Here is a 17,787-nt window from a genome sequence, read left to right as displayed (position 1 = left end):
ATTGACTTCACTGGGTGGTGTGCTGCATGAAATTGAGACCCTAGGAAGGTTATCATTAATGTCCCAAAAAGCACTGACGAATCTTTTTAAAAGACGTTTTTGTAATGGAAACTGTGGGTGGTTTACAAGTGTATGGTGTTTGGGCTGAAACTACCTCACAGTATAACGTTTAAAAAGTTGTTTGAAACTCTCCCCACAACAGCAGCTGAATAAGCTACTAAGTGTTCTAACTGGCACCACTGCTAAGCATACAAGCACACGATTTGCCTTCTCGTCTGAAAACAAACCCTGCTATTTGAATGAAAATGATCCGCCATTCTTTAAAACACATTTTATTGGATTACAATATTGATTACTTGTTTAACCTTTCCTTATTTTACACAGTCTGGGCTCAGCGAGGGGGGGTGGGTGTCTGTTTGGCTAGCCGTGGTGCGCACCGCCACCCCGCTGGTGTCTGCATGTGTGTGTGTGTGTCTGCTTGATTTACTAGAGGTCCTAAGGGAGTGTGACTGGGGGCAGAAGGGGGAGGAATCTGTGGATTTTTATAAGGCCAACTGAGCTAATATTGTAGGGGTTGAAACAGAAGCCAGTGTACCGAGCTCAAACATTTGAAGAGGGAGGTTGAGGAACCCCGAGTGTGGTGTGTAGGGGTTGGTCTGTCCCGGGGCAGAGCAAACGTCGTCTGAGGCAGGCAGCAGCAGAAGAAAGGACACATTGTGACCCAGCTCCAGCACCTCGTGTGTGTAGAGACGGAAGTGCTTGGCCTGTGTGGGACACACAGACACATGCACGATTTTAACCCATGGGGTTTAGAGGGTAACAATGTTCTGCCGTAACAAAGTAGCAACAATTACAAAACTATATACTGTATATATATATATATATATATATATATATATATATATATATATACACACACACACACTGTAGATACTCTTCCCAATATTTGTCAGAATAACTTTATTTTTTGTCTGTATTACTTTACAGATTCTTCTCCTTCTAGAAGTGTGTGTGTGTGTGTGTGTGTGTGTGTGTGTGTGTGTGTGTGTGTGTGTGTGTGTGTGTGTGTGTGTGTGTGTGTGTGTGTGTGTGTGTGTGTTGTGTGTGTATGTGTGTGTATATATATAAAGTAGTACAGACAAAAAATAAAGTTATTCTGACAAATATCGGGAAGATTATCTATAGTATGTCTGTTAGTTTCTCTATCTATACATATATCTATCAATCTGTCCATCTATCCATCCATCCATCATCCATCCATTCATGAATGCTGCTATTGATCACAAATTATTCAAACTACTGAAGGTTTACATGAGCGTTAAATTGAAATCTCTCCTTTCAAACAGCCCACGTTTTTCAAATTCATTTAACCAAATAACTATTTAAGCTATTTTAATCATTTTAAAATTTAATTATATTAAAGGCACAATATGTCATTTTCTAAACAATTATTCAAAACAAAGGCATAGCTTGATCAATCAATAGAGTTGTAGTACAGACTCCTCACCTCTACAGCCGGTCGAAAATAATAAGACAGGACTCGGGCAGAAAAGTTACTGTATTATAAATCAGGGTGAGACTTAAAGCTGTTGGAGCGGAACGGGGCCACTGGAGCAACTGCTAATGAGAAACGAACGTAATACACGGCTCGAGAGCAGTGGAGCTTTTAATATGCTGCAGACATCCGCTTCCGCTTCTTCCGCTCATGTGTGTGTGGGGTAACGCAGCGCTGTTTTATCATATTAGATACATTTGAGTGTGTTGAAAGTTATGTTATAATGCTACTCTATGCGTTCGCTCGGCACTACTATGAGACACTTGAGCACACTGCAGGAAGCTATCGATATTAGGCCTGGTAAAACGTACTCGTGGTAAAACAGGAAAACAAGATTTAACAATAAGAACAACTAACTTTGCTGAGCTATATAACAATGATTAGTTTTTTGTCAATGAATGCATCCAAACAGTTGCTCACCTGTAAAACCCATAATATATTAAAGCATTGTTGGTGTTTTCATGGTTTCTACAAACAAAAACAAAAAAACGGAAATCGAGGGTAACGTGGATATGATGCATGGACACGGCCTCTGTCCTGATTAAAATTGCTTATTTCTCTGGATTTCAACATTGTTGGAAACATTTGGGATAATGTACACAAGTTAACAAAATATATAACATTGTTCTAGTGCATTTTTGGATATTTTAATCCAAAAATATTCCATATTGTGCCTTTAACAATGTTTACTTTGTTTAATTATTGAGGTGCTTAAGTTACCACAGAGGTGTCCTTTAGACTGCAGTACCTGGTGAAGATGTAGATTGATATGGTGCAGCAGACTCTTAATGGCCGTCTGGAGCTCAGAGAAGAGGAGGCAGTCTGTAGCCTGGTCTGCTCTTTCCACCTCCACAGGGCCAGACGACAGTGACTGCAGCCATTCCCACTCATCCCTGGGTGGGAAGAGACAGCATTCAGTCAACATACACACAGCTCTTCTGTTTCCAGAAGTGCCCTCGACAGAGGTTTCCAAAGGCTACTGGGATGGCATGTTTGGTCTAATATTGAGAGTAAGTTTTGGTGAGATGCTTCTGAACAACCACTAAAAACCTTTTAATCCGAACATTCTACACAAAGAAAATCTAAGTAGTTAAATGTCTAATAATAAAAGGAAAGTGACAACACTTATGTATTTTGAAATTATTGCAGAGAGAATTTAAAATGATCACCTTGGAAAATAATAGAGAAAACTCGATTTTTACAATGAGGCCAAATTCATTTAACTCTCTCTAAATTTCACAACAACTTTTTCAAGCATCAGTTTATGGTACACAGGTAAGATGACAAGGCAAAATAGAGCATTTTGGTCTTAGTCTCAAGGACACCCTCAAGGCTAGTGTCTAGGGGGTCGAATGGTGGAAAAAAAGAGAATTTCTTTGCTCCAGAGGTTTTCCTCGAGGCGTGAGTGGGCATCATCCTGTGTGAACCTCCCACTGACTTCCACAGTCCGGCCTCGTAGTAAATTTAGTTTTACTACCACACAGAACTGCAGGATAATACTCTCCCTGTCTCTAGCTACCTACCAAGGTCAACACCATGACCCGAGATGAAAATAAATAAATAGCTCCTTTACCGAACAAAAACAAATAGCAGTTTTGTTTTGACTGTAAAAAATGGTGGTGTCAAGAAACTATGTAAGCCTGTGGTGAGGGGGAGCCCGACACGGAGTTCAGGCATATTTCAATCTTCTCAGGTACACTCATTGTGGAGAGCTCGTATTTGCTTCACCAGTGAGAAATATTAGCTTGTTTCACTGATATAAAAGGTTAAAAACTGCATGTCGGAATCAATAACATTCATTAGATTGCATGACACTTTAATATTGCATCAAGATATTTGCTTTTTTTTTTATTTGCTTTGTGCAATATTTATTTGCTGGTATTTTGGTAAAAAACGATAAATTAATAAACAAAAAAACGTTATACGTAAAATCATTATACGCTTTTATTTCAGGCTTTGAATACATGCTTTAGTTATGCCGTCTCTGTCTAATGATTTCAAGACCTAGGGTCTTTTTTCTTCAATATTTTTAAGATGAAAAAAAAAATTTGAGAAGATTTTAAGAACCAAAAATGTTCCAGATAACTTTTTTTGAACTGCAAAAAAATATGCTGAGGCATTCACAGTCATTTTCTATATTAGCATAATATTCAGAATATAACATTTTCCCTAAAGCAGGACAAATAAACTCGCTTTTGTTGTGTTGCATATCAAACTGTGTTGTGTTGCATATCAAACAGACTTTCTTTTAAATTGCACAAATTAGCATTTTTCATCATGACAATAGGCTTAATGTTAAACGTCACATGAGCAAACAAGAAAACAGGTCTTGTCGCATCCGCCTATTGGAGAAAAAGTTAACAGCAATATGAACTGACAGCTAACCTAGCTAGTTATTGTTATTTTTGGTGATTTACTTTAATATCCCAATGCTAGTGTGAAAATTTGTTTCAATAAAAGACATTTATATATCAGTCTGCTTATGTGACAGACATCAGTTATGCTCATCTTTGGTAGCTCATTTGAAGGTATCTTGAGTAAAACAGCTCTATATTTAAAGGGTTAGTTCACCCAAAAATGTAAATTATGTCATTAATGACTCTTCCTAATGTTGTTCCACACACCTGGAAGACGTTCATCTTCGGAACACAGTTTAAGATATTTTATACATTTTAGTCCGAGATCTTTTCTGTTCCTTCAATGAAAGTGTATGCACACTATACTGTCCATGTCCAGAAAGGTATTAAAAACATCATCAAAGTAGTCCATATGTGACATCAGTTGGTTCATTAGAATCTCTCGAAGCATCGAAAATACACCGAAAGCATCGAAAACTACTATTGCTGACTTTATTCAGCATTGTCTTCTCTTCAGTGTTTGTTTTCAATCTGCAAACAAAGATTGAACGGTTATGAATCAGCGTATTGATTCAGAATTTGGATCACCAAACTTGATTTCAGCAGTTTGACACCCGATCCGAATGATAAATCTATACACTGAATTATAACATTCTAATCTTTGTTTGCAGATTAAAAACAAACATGGAAGAGAAGACAATGCTGAATAAAGTCGTAGTTTTTGTTATTTTTGGACCAACTGATGTCACATATGGTCTACTTTAATGATGTTTTTATTACCTTTCTGGACATGGACAGTATAGTGTGCATACACTTTCACTGAAGGAACAGAAAAGCTCTCTGAATAAATATAAAATATCTTAAACAGTGTTCTGAAGATGAACGGAGGTCTTAGGGGTGTGGAACGACATTAGGGTGAGTCATTAATGACAGAATTTTCCTTTTTGGGTGAACTAACCCTTTAATGAAGCACGTACAAAAGACTTGAACCGGAAGTGGTGGAACCTGTTTTACAGAATATGGAAGTTTTTTGCCCCTATAACAACAACATCAGAAATGTATACGCACTCTAAATAAGTACACTATTAAGTCCATGACCAAAAATGAGTTTGACACCTCTTTTTACAGAGAAAAACGCAATAAGAAAATAGTTGTAAGTGTAAGTCAATAACATGTTGAGAACACTCTAAGCTAACCTTGAAACATTCCAGTTGTCTCGTATCTTGGTGTGACAGAGCATGTTGGGCATACGTTGAGGAACCAGAACTTTGATCTGATCCACAGAGCTGCTGAGCTTTAGGTAACCCAGATAAAGCCCAGAGGACAGCCGGTGCTGACTCCGTCTCTGATAGGCCAGAATGTCCTATAATCAAAATACCATTTTAAATTAGATTCCTTCTCTGAAGAAAAAAAAAATCAATAGTACACGATTTAAGGTATCTTTAAATGTCTGTAGGGCAAGACAGAGCTGTGTTCACCTGTATGGTTATGAGGAGGATGTCCAGGGCATATGGTTCCTCGGGAGTAGACAGAGACTTCCTCTGACTCTGCAGTTTGGATACCTGCATCCACTTCCCATTGAAAAAGGAATAGAAGCTGTCCATCTCTCTTACTGTAACAAGCAGCACATTCCCATGACGATCTTTAATGGGCTCATAGTGGACTCGGCCCAAGTTGTGAGTGCCCAGAAGATTCTAATAGACAAGGATTAAACAAGCTGTGAAAAGGACGTTTGTTCTCTGCCTGTATGTCTACCCTCTTTATATGTCATTATGTTTTTGATTTATGACAGTAAAAAAGTAAAATTCCTGACAAAAGGACCAAGCACTAAGAATGTATGAATGTTCTCTCAATGTGTAATTCTCTAAAAAATTAAAAATAAAAAAATAAATAAAAAAATGTCTGATAAATAATAGGTTACGTAGAGCACATTTGCCAGAATAATTATTATGCAATATAAAATATGCTCAAACGCAAACACAGACACACACTCTGCTCAGAATCCCTCATAAGGGATTATCCCACTCAATTTCAATTTCAATCCCATTATACTAATAAATTGTTAGTAAGGCTCATCACGGGCTGGCAAACCTGCAGTTGGCCCGCGGCCGCCAGCATCTTCTGTCTGGACTGCAGAGTGGAAGAGGAAGAGGTGGAGACTGCCAGGCTCTGTCTCAGCCACCGGACGTCCTCCCACATACAGGACAGCTGCAAAATAAACACACGCACACTTGTGAAGTTGGAGGAAGCAATTTCCTTAATTCCTTGACATCATTCAAAATCTGTGCATCTTTGTTTTCAGTGATGAAACAATCTCTACTGGGCTAGTTATAGGCGTCTCAGTTGACTACTTATTTTACCATGCGGAAACAAAAAGCGCAACAGACAATATGCACTCCAGAATAAGGTGCTTACAACAGAAAAGTCTCTTACAGAAGAGACCATCTATGTGCCAGCCTGTTTATGTGACCGTTTAACCTTCAAACTATTTTCAACTTCAAGACAAGGTTTATCAAGCCAACATCAAAATGTGCCTTGACAAACTTTCATTTTCTAGCTGCATATTAGGAGACAAGTTGTAAAATAAACATTTGGATGTGGACATGAGCGCTTGAAATGCTGCGAGGCTCGTTCCATGAGTATAACTTTACCTCCAATCTCACCATAAAATCTAGAAGTATTTGGCCATCAAACAAAGAGCTATATTCTGCTAACACTGTCTCTGCTTCTTGCATCACACCACTTTAGCCTTGTAATGATGGGCTAATTACAAACGCGCGGTCTAACGTCAAAAGTGCGGTGACTGTTCACTTTGACAGAATATATTTAGGACGCTAAGCTGACCGCAGGCTGCATTTGGAAGAAACCAACAAAAATATTGACCCTTGTCAAGGAGATGTGTTACAAAAACATAGAAAATGTATGTTTCAGTTCAGCATTAATAAAAAGCACGTTGCTTTAGTGCAGTATCTCCGTGCTGACCTCTCTGCTGCTTAATGTCGCGGTTGACTGTATGTTTTTACATACCTTGGTGAACCACAGAAAGTCCTGCATGAGGGAGCTGCTGTATGAGTCGTCCACCTCCACTATGGGGATCTGATCCTCATTAGTCACTAGCAGACTGTCCTTATGGTAAAATACTGATGCTATATAAACTCCCCTGGAGAAAGAAAAAAAACAGCCAAGAGAACCTATTCAGAACATGAAGAATTCAGCATTTTCAGCTATATGTGAATTCTATAATTCCTGGCACTTTCCAAGAATAGAGTACAAAAACTCAAAAAAGTGCTTTTTTTTATTGCAGCAAATAGTCAGTGATTCTTAACATCAGTGCGATTTTAAATGTTTAGATAATATTGATTGTCAACGTTGTCGGGGGCAAACCAAATATTCCATTTAGCAGACACCATTATCCAAAGCCACATACAAATGAGCACTACAATAAAGCAATACAATACTATCATTATATCGGTTTGCTTAAGTTACCAATTAAAAATGATTTGACAGTTAATTTAATATCACAGTTAATTATAAACAAATATAATTATGCATTATAAACAGTTAATTAAACAATCAAAAGATTATTATAAAATGATGCAATTTCATGATTTTAATGGTTTGATTCAGTTGAGAAGCCCTCTGAGGTACTGAGGTAAAAAAAATACACCATTTTATAACATTTGGGGCCAGATTTACTACATGGCAAATTACCATGAGAGCGTAATTCCAAAAAAGCGCAGATGGGAGTGAAAAGTTCTGCACATGATCTACTGACAACGCACAAATTAACACATGATCTACTGCACGTGATCTACTAAACAAATTTTGGGGTGGTAAATTATGGCCCCAATATAGTTTTTAATGCCAAAAGAGGGTTTGCCCTTCTTAGTAAATCTGGCCCTTGATATGTGCAAAACAAACTACTGTCATGCACATATCTAAAAACACATAAATACAACGGTAACCATTTATGTCTCTAATGCTTTAATAAAAATAACGTGACACCAATGCGTAGCCTATTTGTGGATAGTGCCAGCTATTTTCTGCAATATTTTCATACCACCTTTTGAGACTCTTGACAAATTTAGTAGAGGAGTGAAAAAGGTGTTTCAGGCTCCGGGACACTGACTGTTTTCGACTTGGATTCTGCAACTTTGATGTGTCTGGAGAGGGGAAAAAAGTTTAAAAAATGATAAGTAGAGATAAACAAACAGGTGAAAACAACAAAATACCCAGACTTGGTAGATTAACATGTGAGACTGAAGATAGTTTGAGAGACATACAATGGAAAAACTGTGAATAATCATCCTGTTTGTGTGCAAGTTACCCTGTTGAAAGCGTGTGGGCTCATGGATTCATTCTGGCTTCCTTAAGATTGATTAGTTGTTTAGAAAATTCATCCTACAGTTTATCACTGGATTATGTCGTTTTGGTCATCCTTTTGGAAATGTACATTTCAGAACTGTTTTAAAATACTCGAAGCCTTTGGGGTTTCAACAAGACACAAAAATATCAAACATTGTGAAGAGCAAAATGAAAAACATGCTGGAATAAACTTAGGGAACTTTAAAGACAGACAGCGTGTAAGGGCCTCAGGGGTGTGAGAGGGGGAGTGGGGGAGTCAGGCCACCGACAAACATGTTATCTGGAACATTTTAGCTGCGTATCTCCCGCTTCAAGCGCAGCCATATCGGCCCACATTTCAGCGATGCCAATCTTCAGACGTCCCTGTTTTCATGAAATTAAGCGTCACGTAATTGCCCCCCGTGTAAACAGCAGGGTAGACGGAACAATCCGTTTGGCTGAGAAGCTGTTTACAACGTGAAAGTGGCCGTCAAAGCGAGCGAGTCACTGTGAGAGCAATCACGCTAGCCCTAGTCTCTGTGTCTCCATCAGAGGGGCATGAAAGGGAGGTAGCAAGGCAGATTTTTTCCGCTTGAAAATCACTATCAAAACCCTCAAGGAATAATGTGTCTTACAAGTCCCATAAGAAGATTAACCCTTGGCCCCTTTGACCCTCCAGTGGCGACTGTTAACAGTACGTGATTAAATGCACACTGATTGTTTCCTGCTTGGCAAGATATCTACATAACGTAACCTCACAACCACAACGTGTCTTACTGGAATCTCAGGACAATTACGTCCCTACTGAAAAAGAGTCAAATTTGATTACATTCACTGGAATATCAACAGCAGACTACAAGGTTTGGATGTCAACCACAACTTTTGTATCACAACAAGTTGGAGTGAGAACATAATTATCCACTTTGAAAGCACATTATATCCGTCTTAACATTTTTTATGTTAAGTTCAGCAGTAGTTTCCAGTCTCTGCAAAATTGCAAATAGAACCAGCGCTGCAGTAGCACGTGTTGATAAGTTAAGCACAGAATTCGTATTTATTTCTCCCTCAGAAGGTTAACTGGCTTTGACAAGCAGATTATAAGACATGAGTGCATTGGCCTCCTGTGCCGCCAAACTGTCACACTAAATAAATAAAGAAATGCCTTTTCATTTATGAAAGCAAAAAAAAAAAAAAAAAAAAACGGATCACCTTTGATTAATGACTTGGCAATCCATCTGACTACCGCACAGTGAGTGCAACCATGAAATGAAGTGAGCGAGAGTTGGAGAGGCGGCGAGCGCTGGTAGCATTCTTCATTTTCTAACTAATTTAGCGGGGGTCAACGGACCCTTTTCAACATACGAGAGCGAGCGGGATCATCCATAACGTTCGTGGCCAGACTTTCCAAGCTTTCGCTGACAGAAAGCGCTTACATAGCCGGGACAGAGTGCGGAGGTTTGCGTGTGAGCAATCGCGTTGTGCGTGTGGGTGTTGCTGTGTCTCATGCAGGAACACTGGGAGCTGTGTGCACAACGCACACACACACACCCCTCGGCTTGAGAGCAACCTCTCAGCTCCACATATACACATCATAAATTAAGATAACCTCTGCTTAAACGAGCTGCATTTTTTTTTCGAAGCGGTTTTTATAGTAGTGTCATTGTACCGGTGCTGATTAATTTTGCAGATTTATTTTCGAACACCGTTGCTCTAAAAATAACCTGGATAAATACATAGACTCTGCCAGCATGTGTGCTTATTGGGACATATAATGTACACACATACTGTGCAAAAAAAAATAAAAAATGTTTTTGTATTTTTGTCTTGTTCTCCAGTAAATATCTATAAATGCTCTCTCTCTCTCTCTCTCTCTCTCTCTCTCTCTCTCTCTCTCTCTCTCTCTCTCTCTCTCTCTCTCTCTCTCTCTCTCTCTCTCTCTCTCTCTCTCATTATTTAATTTCTGCCCTAGCTTGTGCATTAACTCTAGCTTACATTTTAAACTCGGCATTGTTTCAACTTGTTGGCTGTTACGGTGATTTGTTACATTCCTCATCTAAAGGTAGGGCAGGCAATGTTTTTCATAAACACTTTTTGTTATACTGGTTAAAACTCTCTTCACATCCTGATAGCAAATCAATTATATAATAGGTCTAAATTAGGGCTTTCAATCGTTTAAAATATTTAACCGTGATTAATCGATTATCGCCATGAGTTAACTCGTGATTAATCGCAATTTAATCACACATTTTTATCAGTTCTAAAATGTACCTTAAATTAATGTTTCAATTTTTTTTAATCAACATGGGCATGGACAAATAGGCATGCTTTATGCAAATGTAGGTTTATTATTAGTGAAACCATACTCAGAGCATGAAGACTAGACATGTTTTTCAAAGAATTAGTTCATGTCTCTTAAGCCTAAGCTGAAAAAATGCTGAATAAGCAGGGATTTCTCTAATTTTAAGAATATAAATAAAAGGAGTTTTTACACTGGCAGTTTAATTCAGAACAGGGTACAGTTTGTATGAAAAATTGCAATGTGAAAAGCTGTCATGCGGACCTGGGAGCGCACCAGTACCACACCATCCCTAGAGGAGGTCCATATTCCACGAGTAGGAATATAGTGTGGCCTCTTTAAGAGATGCGCGTTCCCTATTAAACTGCCGGTATTTTGTGTGTGTGTGCACCGAATTGTGCCGCAATTCAAATGGACAGTGTGAGAAACACATACTTGGGAGCGCTCTTGTTCAGAAAAGTAACCTGCGTATTCGTTTTAGCCAATTGTAATGTATTTTTTTCAGTAAAACACGTGTACTGTAAGTGGTGATGGTGTTAATGATTTACCTTGGATATGAGGGAGAGTGAGTTTCAGTGCATCGCGCTTGGAGTGCAGAGAATGTGCTTAGTGAAAAACGCACTTTTCTTTCGACCTGGGGCCGGTTGCATAAACCACTTAGACTAGTCTTAAAAGTAAGTCATCTAATTTATTTCTTTAAGACTCGTCCTTACTTTTTAAAATCAGTTACATAAAATGGTAGATCGGTTCAATTTGAATTAGAAAAGCAAGACTAGTTGGACAAATTAGTACCCTATTACTACCCTTTCCCTATTAATGTTTGCTGCTGCATCCTTTACGTCTATGGCTGATCTCAATTACTTCAACTACGGGCTACACCACGAATCAAACTGAAAATGCGTGTGTTAATAAAATGAGTGCCGTTAAAATGAATATTGCATTAATGTGTTATTAACACGTTATTAACGTCTCTCGTGACACTTTGCAAACTCTGCTCTGGCTGTGCACATGTTTTGAAGGGGGCATGGCTTCGGAAAGCGCTCTGAAGGAAGGGTGGGATCTTATGATGTCAAAGCTTGCTTGCTATTGGAGTAATACATATTTTAATATGTCCTTGTTACACGTTACATGTATTTACTGAAGTGATAACAATAAATTATGCATAATTACACGCAACTAACCCTAAACCAAACCCTAAACCTACCCTAACCCTAAGGTAAGTACATGTAGTTAATTATTATTACTCAGTATTTAAATGTATAATTATACTGTGACAGGAACATATTAAACGTGCACTGTGTAAATTTTAATAGCATCTAGCAGTAAGGTGGCGAACTGCAACGGCCCACGGCTCTCCGATCCCCCCTCCCTATTGAAGCACATAGAGAAGCTATACGGTGGCCGACACAGGACAAAGATGTCATCTGAGACAACAGATAATAGATAGCTCTCTGTAGAGCAGTTTGTCTATTTAGGGCTACTGTAGAAATATGAAGCTGCAAAATGGCGACTTCACTGTAAGGGGACTTGTGGTGTTCATTATGTAAGGTCTTTATACACCACCGAAAACAGAGTTATGCATATTATATTGCATTGCTTTTTAATAGATCCTCATAAATACTACACACTGCACCTTTAAAATAAAGTGAAACAACTATTGCTAGCCTCACCGAAATTGCCTACTCTACCTTTAACTAAGCTGGTTTGAATAAAAGAACCTGCATAAGACACAAAAGAATGTTTTCAGAAATTAGTGTATCTTTCTTGTATATAAAATATATTACAAGATGTATGGTTAAACATTTTACTTGCCAGTGGTGTAAGAAAAACAAACAAGATATTTTTAATTGGACTATTTTAACTGGAGTTAACTATTCAAAATTAATTCTCTAATAAAGAGTCTAATTATCACTATGCACTGAAAACTCATAGGATCAATCCCACTCTGCATGTATTTACATATCAAATATGGATGAGCTTAGAAGAGATTAATTGTGGAATTTGTAAAACATTGGACATTAAATGATAAATTCCCAAATACTCTTGTAAACAAAATAATTAATTAGTCATAAGTTTTAAGGATATGTAACAAAACAAACAAAAAACCAACAAAAACAGGCAGAGACAGATGAGTTATTTGTGCATAGTTTGTGTGTAGAATTTCTTTTTTTGTGTTAAAGCATCTTTTTTGTGCAGTTTTTGTGCTTTTCACATCAATAAAAACTCTCATACAGTGTCTTTTCTAATAGAATCAATTCCCCTGTATAAATTCATTTGCAACGCTGGCAGCCATCGCTCTGACATCATTAGTGTTGACTTCTAAACAGATGAGTGATGCTGTTTTTTTTTTTTGCTCACCCCCCCTCTTGCTTGTGGCCAACTGCATAGCTGCCTAATGAAGTTGCTGTTTGTGAGCAGCGCAATGCTGTCAGCACCAGGAACAGCGTTCTTCTATACCTCAGCAGCCGGCCTCTGGGATAGAAAGTGGGCCTGAGGCCAAAGCAGACCGTCTACTCTTCGCGCTATGTCCAACCTGTCTCGTTTTAAAGGTGTCTGGGCTTGAGCCCTGTGATTTACAGTGCTGCACTATATGGACGACATGTTTGACACATAGATTTTAAAATCTAAAATGGATAAATGTATTAAAACATTATTTATTTACACGTACTCCACGACTGCCTTGCTCCTCATGTGAAGAGGCGTAGGAGGGCGGGTGGCAGGAATGCTGAGAGAGCGTATTCATACTGCTCTTGATGGCCATACTTGAGTCAAAACACTTTGACCATGCTTCATTTCGTCACTTTAATACAGAGTTAATCTACTGGAAGAAGTGCGGACTTAGAAGACGAGAGGATGATGGGAAGGAGGGATTTCTGGTGAGTGGGCAGATGGGTGGAAGGGAGAGAGAAAAATACGATGAGAATAAGCGAGAGCATTATGAGAGACAGACATCGGAAAACAAAAACAATAAAGACAGCAAATAAAAGAGCACCAGCAGAGCAAAAAACAGAGATCATGAGGATGAAGTCATCTGGTTCCATCAGAACATTCTGTTCTGATTCAGGAATTATGCAGGCAATTTTAATGGATATTTACTGTATATTACATATATGCACACACACCAAGTCAATAATATATTTACACACATAACTTCAATCTAATTAATATATACATTTTGACATTTCTAATAGTTAGTTAATTAAAGTGTGGGTTTTATACAAGGCCAAAAGGCATGCAAGCAGAATGTCAATTTATGAAAAGTACCACGGCAAGCGGAGATATTATAGACATTTTGATTAAATACACCTACGCTACTGTGGCAACTAACTCACTACAGTGTTTATATTGTTCGGAAAGCAAGAGGACAAGTTTAATATCAGGCATAATAATTATGTGACATTAAAACAAGGGGATTCCAAGATTCCGATTGTATTTTTTTCTATCAATCCAAACTCATAAAACGGAAAAATGTTTTTAAAAAAATACCATGCAATTAATTGGGGTTGTTTTTTTAAGAACACTCTAATGCTCACCAGGTTTGCATTTTATTTTTTTAAATTACAGTGAAACTGGTAATATTGTGAAATACTAAAAATCTGATTAACTGTTTTTTTATTTGAATATTTAAAAATGTAATGTATTATTGTAATAGCAAAGCAAAATTTTCAGCAGTATCTTTTTCATTCTTCACCTTCCAGGAATCCAGGAATACCTATACTATGGGGACAAAATGTCCACAGAAAGAGAGCAACATCCGAAATCCTTGTCCTTGTTTTTTTTGGTCTCCATGAGGAAAACAGCTCATAAATCATTCAAATGATTTATTTTCAAAAGCTAAAAATGCTGAACGTTTTCTGTGATAAGTATGTTTAGGGGTAGGAGTAGGGGTAGTAGATGGGACATACAGTTTGAACAGTATTCAATATGTCTATGGAATGTCCCCATAAAATATAAAAAACAATGTGTGTGTGTACCTCCACAGCAGTAGTGCTGGTGTGTGGCTCGAACCTGCTGTAACAGTCTCTCCATGGCCTCAATGTGACCTCTCCTCCTGCTCTCTCTGCCATCGCAGTCTTTCCAGTCTAACATGGAGAGACATCACACAAAACTCAATTTTAGCACTGTGATATGCTCTAGATATAAAAGAAAATGACATTTAATTTAATTCAGTCATTAAAATAAGAGTAAAAGCTTGTCTAATAATGGTAGTCTACAGAACAGTACTCTAGAACTAAAGCCTACAGTCTAGAACTAAATTCGACTAAAATCATCCACAACTTTGGTGAAATGTTGTTGACGGCACTTACGGAATAGCGACACATGGACGAGAGTGTGTGCAATGTATTAAAGAGGGTAAAAACTAAGGCATTCTACATGGTAAGTACAGAATAATGGTAAATTCGCCTTCAAATATTTTTTTTATTTCATTTTTCTGCATCTGTATTAGGAATAATGCTGGATTTGTTACTGAAGCAAAGCTTGTGACTCCTGATGACACAGGTAGTTTTTTCTTTGCAGCACTGATTTGAAAGAGGAAACTCAAGGCCAGATTCAGAGTATTAAAGGAGGAAGGGAGAGTGGAAATCGTGATGTTAAATAATAGCGCAGTCTTACATCCAAGGATGTTCTCCTGTTTCTCTCTTTTTGACGACATGATATGTGAACTAAAAGCACAAAACACAGCTGACGCAGAGCACAAGGTTTCGAGTACATTTCAGGCAACGATGTTTGGATCTATAGTATGAATTATTATTATTTATATATCAGTTCTTTTTAGAAACTCTCTTTTTTGCACAAATGTGACTGCTTTGCAGAACTTACTGGAAGGAACAGCAGAGGGAGGTTGAGAGAGTTGTGCCGGACCCCAGCCCTTCATATTGCAGGCGGAGACTTGAACATAGTACTGTCTACCCTGTAACAAACAAGAAAAATATCTTAAAAATCATGTTTCCCAGGACAGGTTTCACCACACAATATCAACAAGCTGTGCTACCAGGGGAGTTCTGTGGACATAACTCATAATTCACAGCAGACATGCTCACAAGTCTCAGATTCCTAATCCAAGTCCAGTCTCAAGTCGTTTCACAAAAGACGCACTGCACATTATGCACTACGTAATCTACTGTATAGCGTATGAATTGAAGAAGTAGTTTGTCATCCAGCATCAAAGTCTAAAAGTGCCTCTCCTTCCATTGCATAAGGAAAGCTATGACCATTGACTGGTTATGTCCCATATTCTACACTTCAGGTATCTGAACTTCTATTACGAAAATACTACGTACCATTTATACAATAAAACTACTTATATTTATATTTTTCCAAAATTGTAAGTAAAGATTCTCGTCCCTTTTTAAATAGTTTTCGAACGATGCAGGTTAGTCTTATAAATAACTATTATTTCAAATTATTTAATGTATTTACATTTACATGTAGAGTAGAGTAGTGGCCAAACATGATGTCTGGAGGGAAATTTGTTTTTAATGACACTGTGTTCGAGTAAACCATCAAAAATTATACAAACATTTTAAATATGACGGTAGAGCAAAACGTTAAACTTGATTATGGTATTTACCTAACAAAAATACTACAATTACAGTTTTTTTTAATATAATATAATAATATAATATTTTTTAACTCCAAGCAAAACTACGCAATATGCTTACAATATATATATATATATATATATATATATATATATATATATATATATATATATATATATATATATATATATATATATATATATATATATATATATTTTATATACGGTATATTAATTGAATAAAAGGTGAAGATGTACGTATATTTTTCCTGGACAGATATATTACTTTTGCCACTATTTATAATATAATTTTTTTGTTTTAATAAATACTGTTAAGTCATATTTATCTAAAAGAAAGTACATGATACATACATAAAAAATATAAAGAATATAAAAAGATCATTTCAAATTAAATAGTGCATTAACTAATTATTTACTAAACCGAAAAGGTGCTTTTTTTTCCCCCTAAAAAAATTCCTTTTAGACAAGTTTTCTTTTCATTTCAATAAATGAACAGAAAATATTCTTTGTGTTTGTGAAAGCAAGTGCATGTTAGATTAAACAATGTGATGTTCTGAGAAAACATTTCAAGTTCACACAACTGAATGTGACTCAGCACATCTACCTCCGGTTCACAGTAAAGGTTGCACAGTGATTTCAGCTTACCGTGGTGAGACCAGTTATTGTGCATTTCAGAGACTGCAGATTCTCAAGGATCAGCTCTCCGGCTAACAAAGAGAAGTCCTTCAGACAGCTCCATTCCACTGCAATGCACGTCATCACAAATAATAAACAATTAAATGACAAAAAACATCAATAGATGAGTGGAATCTAATGAAACCAAATAGGACAGACCAAAACAGGACAATGATGAGGTTACAGAATAAATTAAATATTTATCTAATACAGTTAAAGATACTTCATGTACTACTATTTATATCTGACAATGTGAGTGGTATTTGTCCATGCAGAGGTGCTCTAGGTGGTGGCTAGGGCACTCCTGGGTGGTTGTTAAGAGGGTACAAGTGGTTGCTCACTTATCCATGTGTCTATGTTTAAAAGATCCCATCTCCAAGTCTCTATAATATTCAAATCCCTAAATATGACTGAACCCCTCATTTAAAGCAGGTTTGTCACCTGTTGTATTAGCTGTTGAAAATGATTATGTGTAATTATTCATAAAAGTAATAAAACATCCCTTCTCAACCCCTTTTATACAGTGTAGATACTGTTATGTGGAATGTTAAATGAAGACTGCGAACAAACCCTGTGTTTAAACAAACAAAAACAGACACTGTACCAAGAACTTTAATGTAATTTAATGTCATTTCAATGTAATCTTTTGTAATTTCATTTAGTTTAATTTAATTTGGTCTTGGAGATGTGTAATTATAGTGTGTATTTTAGTCAAAATATATTTTAGGGTTGATTTCTTGCTATTAATTGTTTGCTTATTAGCATGCAATACTTATAAAACACATATTGATGCCTTATTCTGCATGACCATATTCTACATCCCTTATTTCTACCCAATAGCTAAACTTACTATACTAACCTTACTAACTATTTACTAAGCAGTAAATTAGGAGTTTATTGAGGTAAAATTTGTAGTTAATAGTGAATATGTGTTCCCCATACTAAATAGTTTTTTGTTGTTTAGAAAAATCTATAAAATAAAATGCCTTTCTCAAGG

At 37.0% G+C, this 17,787-nt stretch overlaps 1 protein-coding gene across 5 annotated transcripts in view; it reads right to left on the bottom strand.

The window, feature by feature from the left end:
- The window catches only part of ankfn1a (ankyrin repeat and fibronectin type III domain containing 1a), a 97,599-nt gene that overhangs the window by 9,479 nt on the left and 70,333 nt on the right, over positions 1-17,787 (bottom strand). For all 5 annotated transcript variants that reach the window (XM_067430135.1, XM_067430134.1, XM_067430136.1 and 2 more), the window contains 10 exons: positions 16,761-16,858; positions 15,374-15,464; positions 14,527-14,634; positions 7,976-8,075; positions 6,940-7,072; positions 6,004-6,120; positions 5,391-5,606; positions 5,109-5,275; positions 2,304-2,448; positions 596-764 (listed from right to left, as the gene is read on the bottom strand). In XM_067430135.1, the coding sequence (XP_067286236.1) occupies positions 596-764; positions 2,304-2,448; positions 5,109-5,275; positions 5,391-5,606; positions 6,004-6,120; positions 6,940-7,072; positions 7,976-8,075; positions 14,527-14,634; positions 15,374-15,464; positions 16,761-16,858 (1,344 nt within the window). The remainder of the gene's footprint in view (positions 1-595; positions 765-2,303; positions 2,449-5,108; positions 5,276-5,390; positions 5,607-6,003; positions 6,121-6,939; positions 7,073-7,975; positions 8,076-14,526; positions 14,635-15,373; positions 15,465-16,760; positions 16,859-17,787) is intronic.

This window comes from Pseudorasbora parva, chromosome 21 (assembly GCF_024679245.1).
Source record: "Pseudorasbora parva isolate DD20220531a chromosome 21, ASM2467924v1, whole genome shotgun sequence".
Taxonomy (NCBI): domain Eukaryota; kingdom Metazoa; phylum Chordata; class Actinopteri; order Cypriniformes; family Gobionidae; genus Pseudorasbora; species Pseudorasbora parva.
Note: the sequence above shows the minus strand (reverse complement) of the source record. Positions and strands in the feature narration are given on the sequence as shown.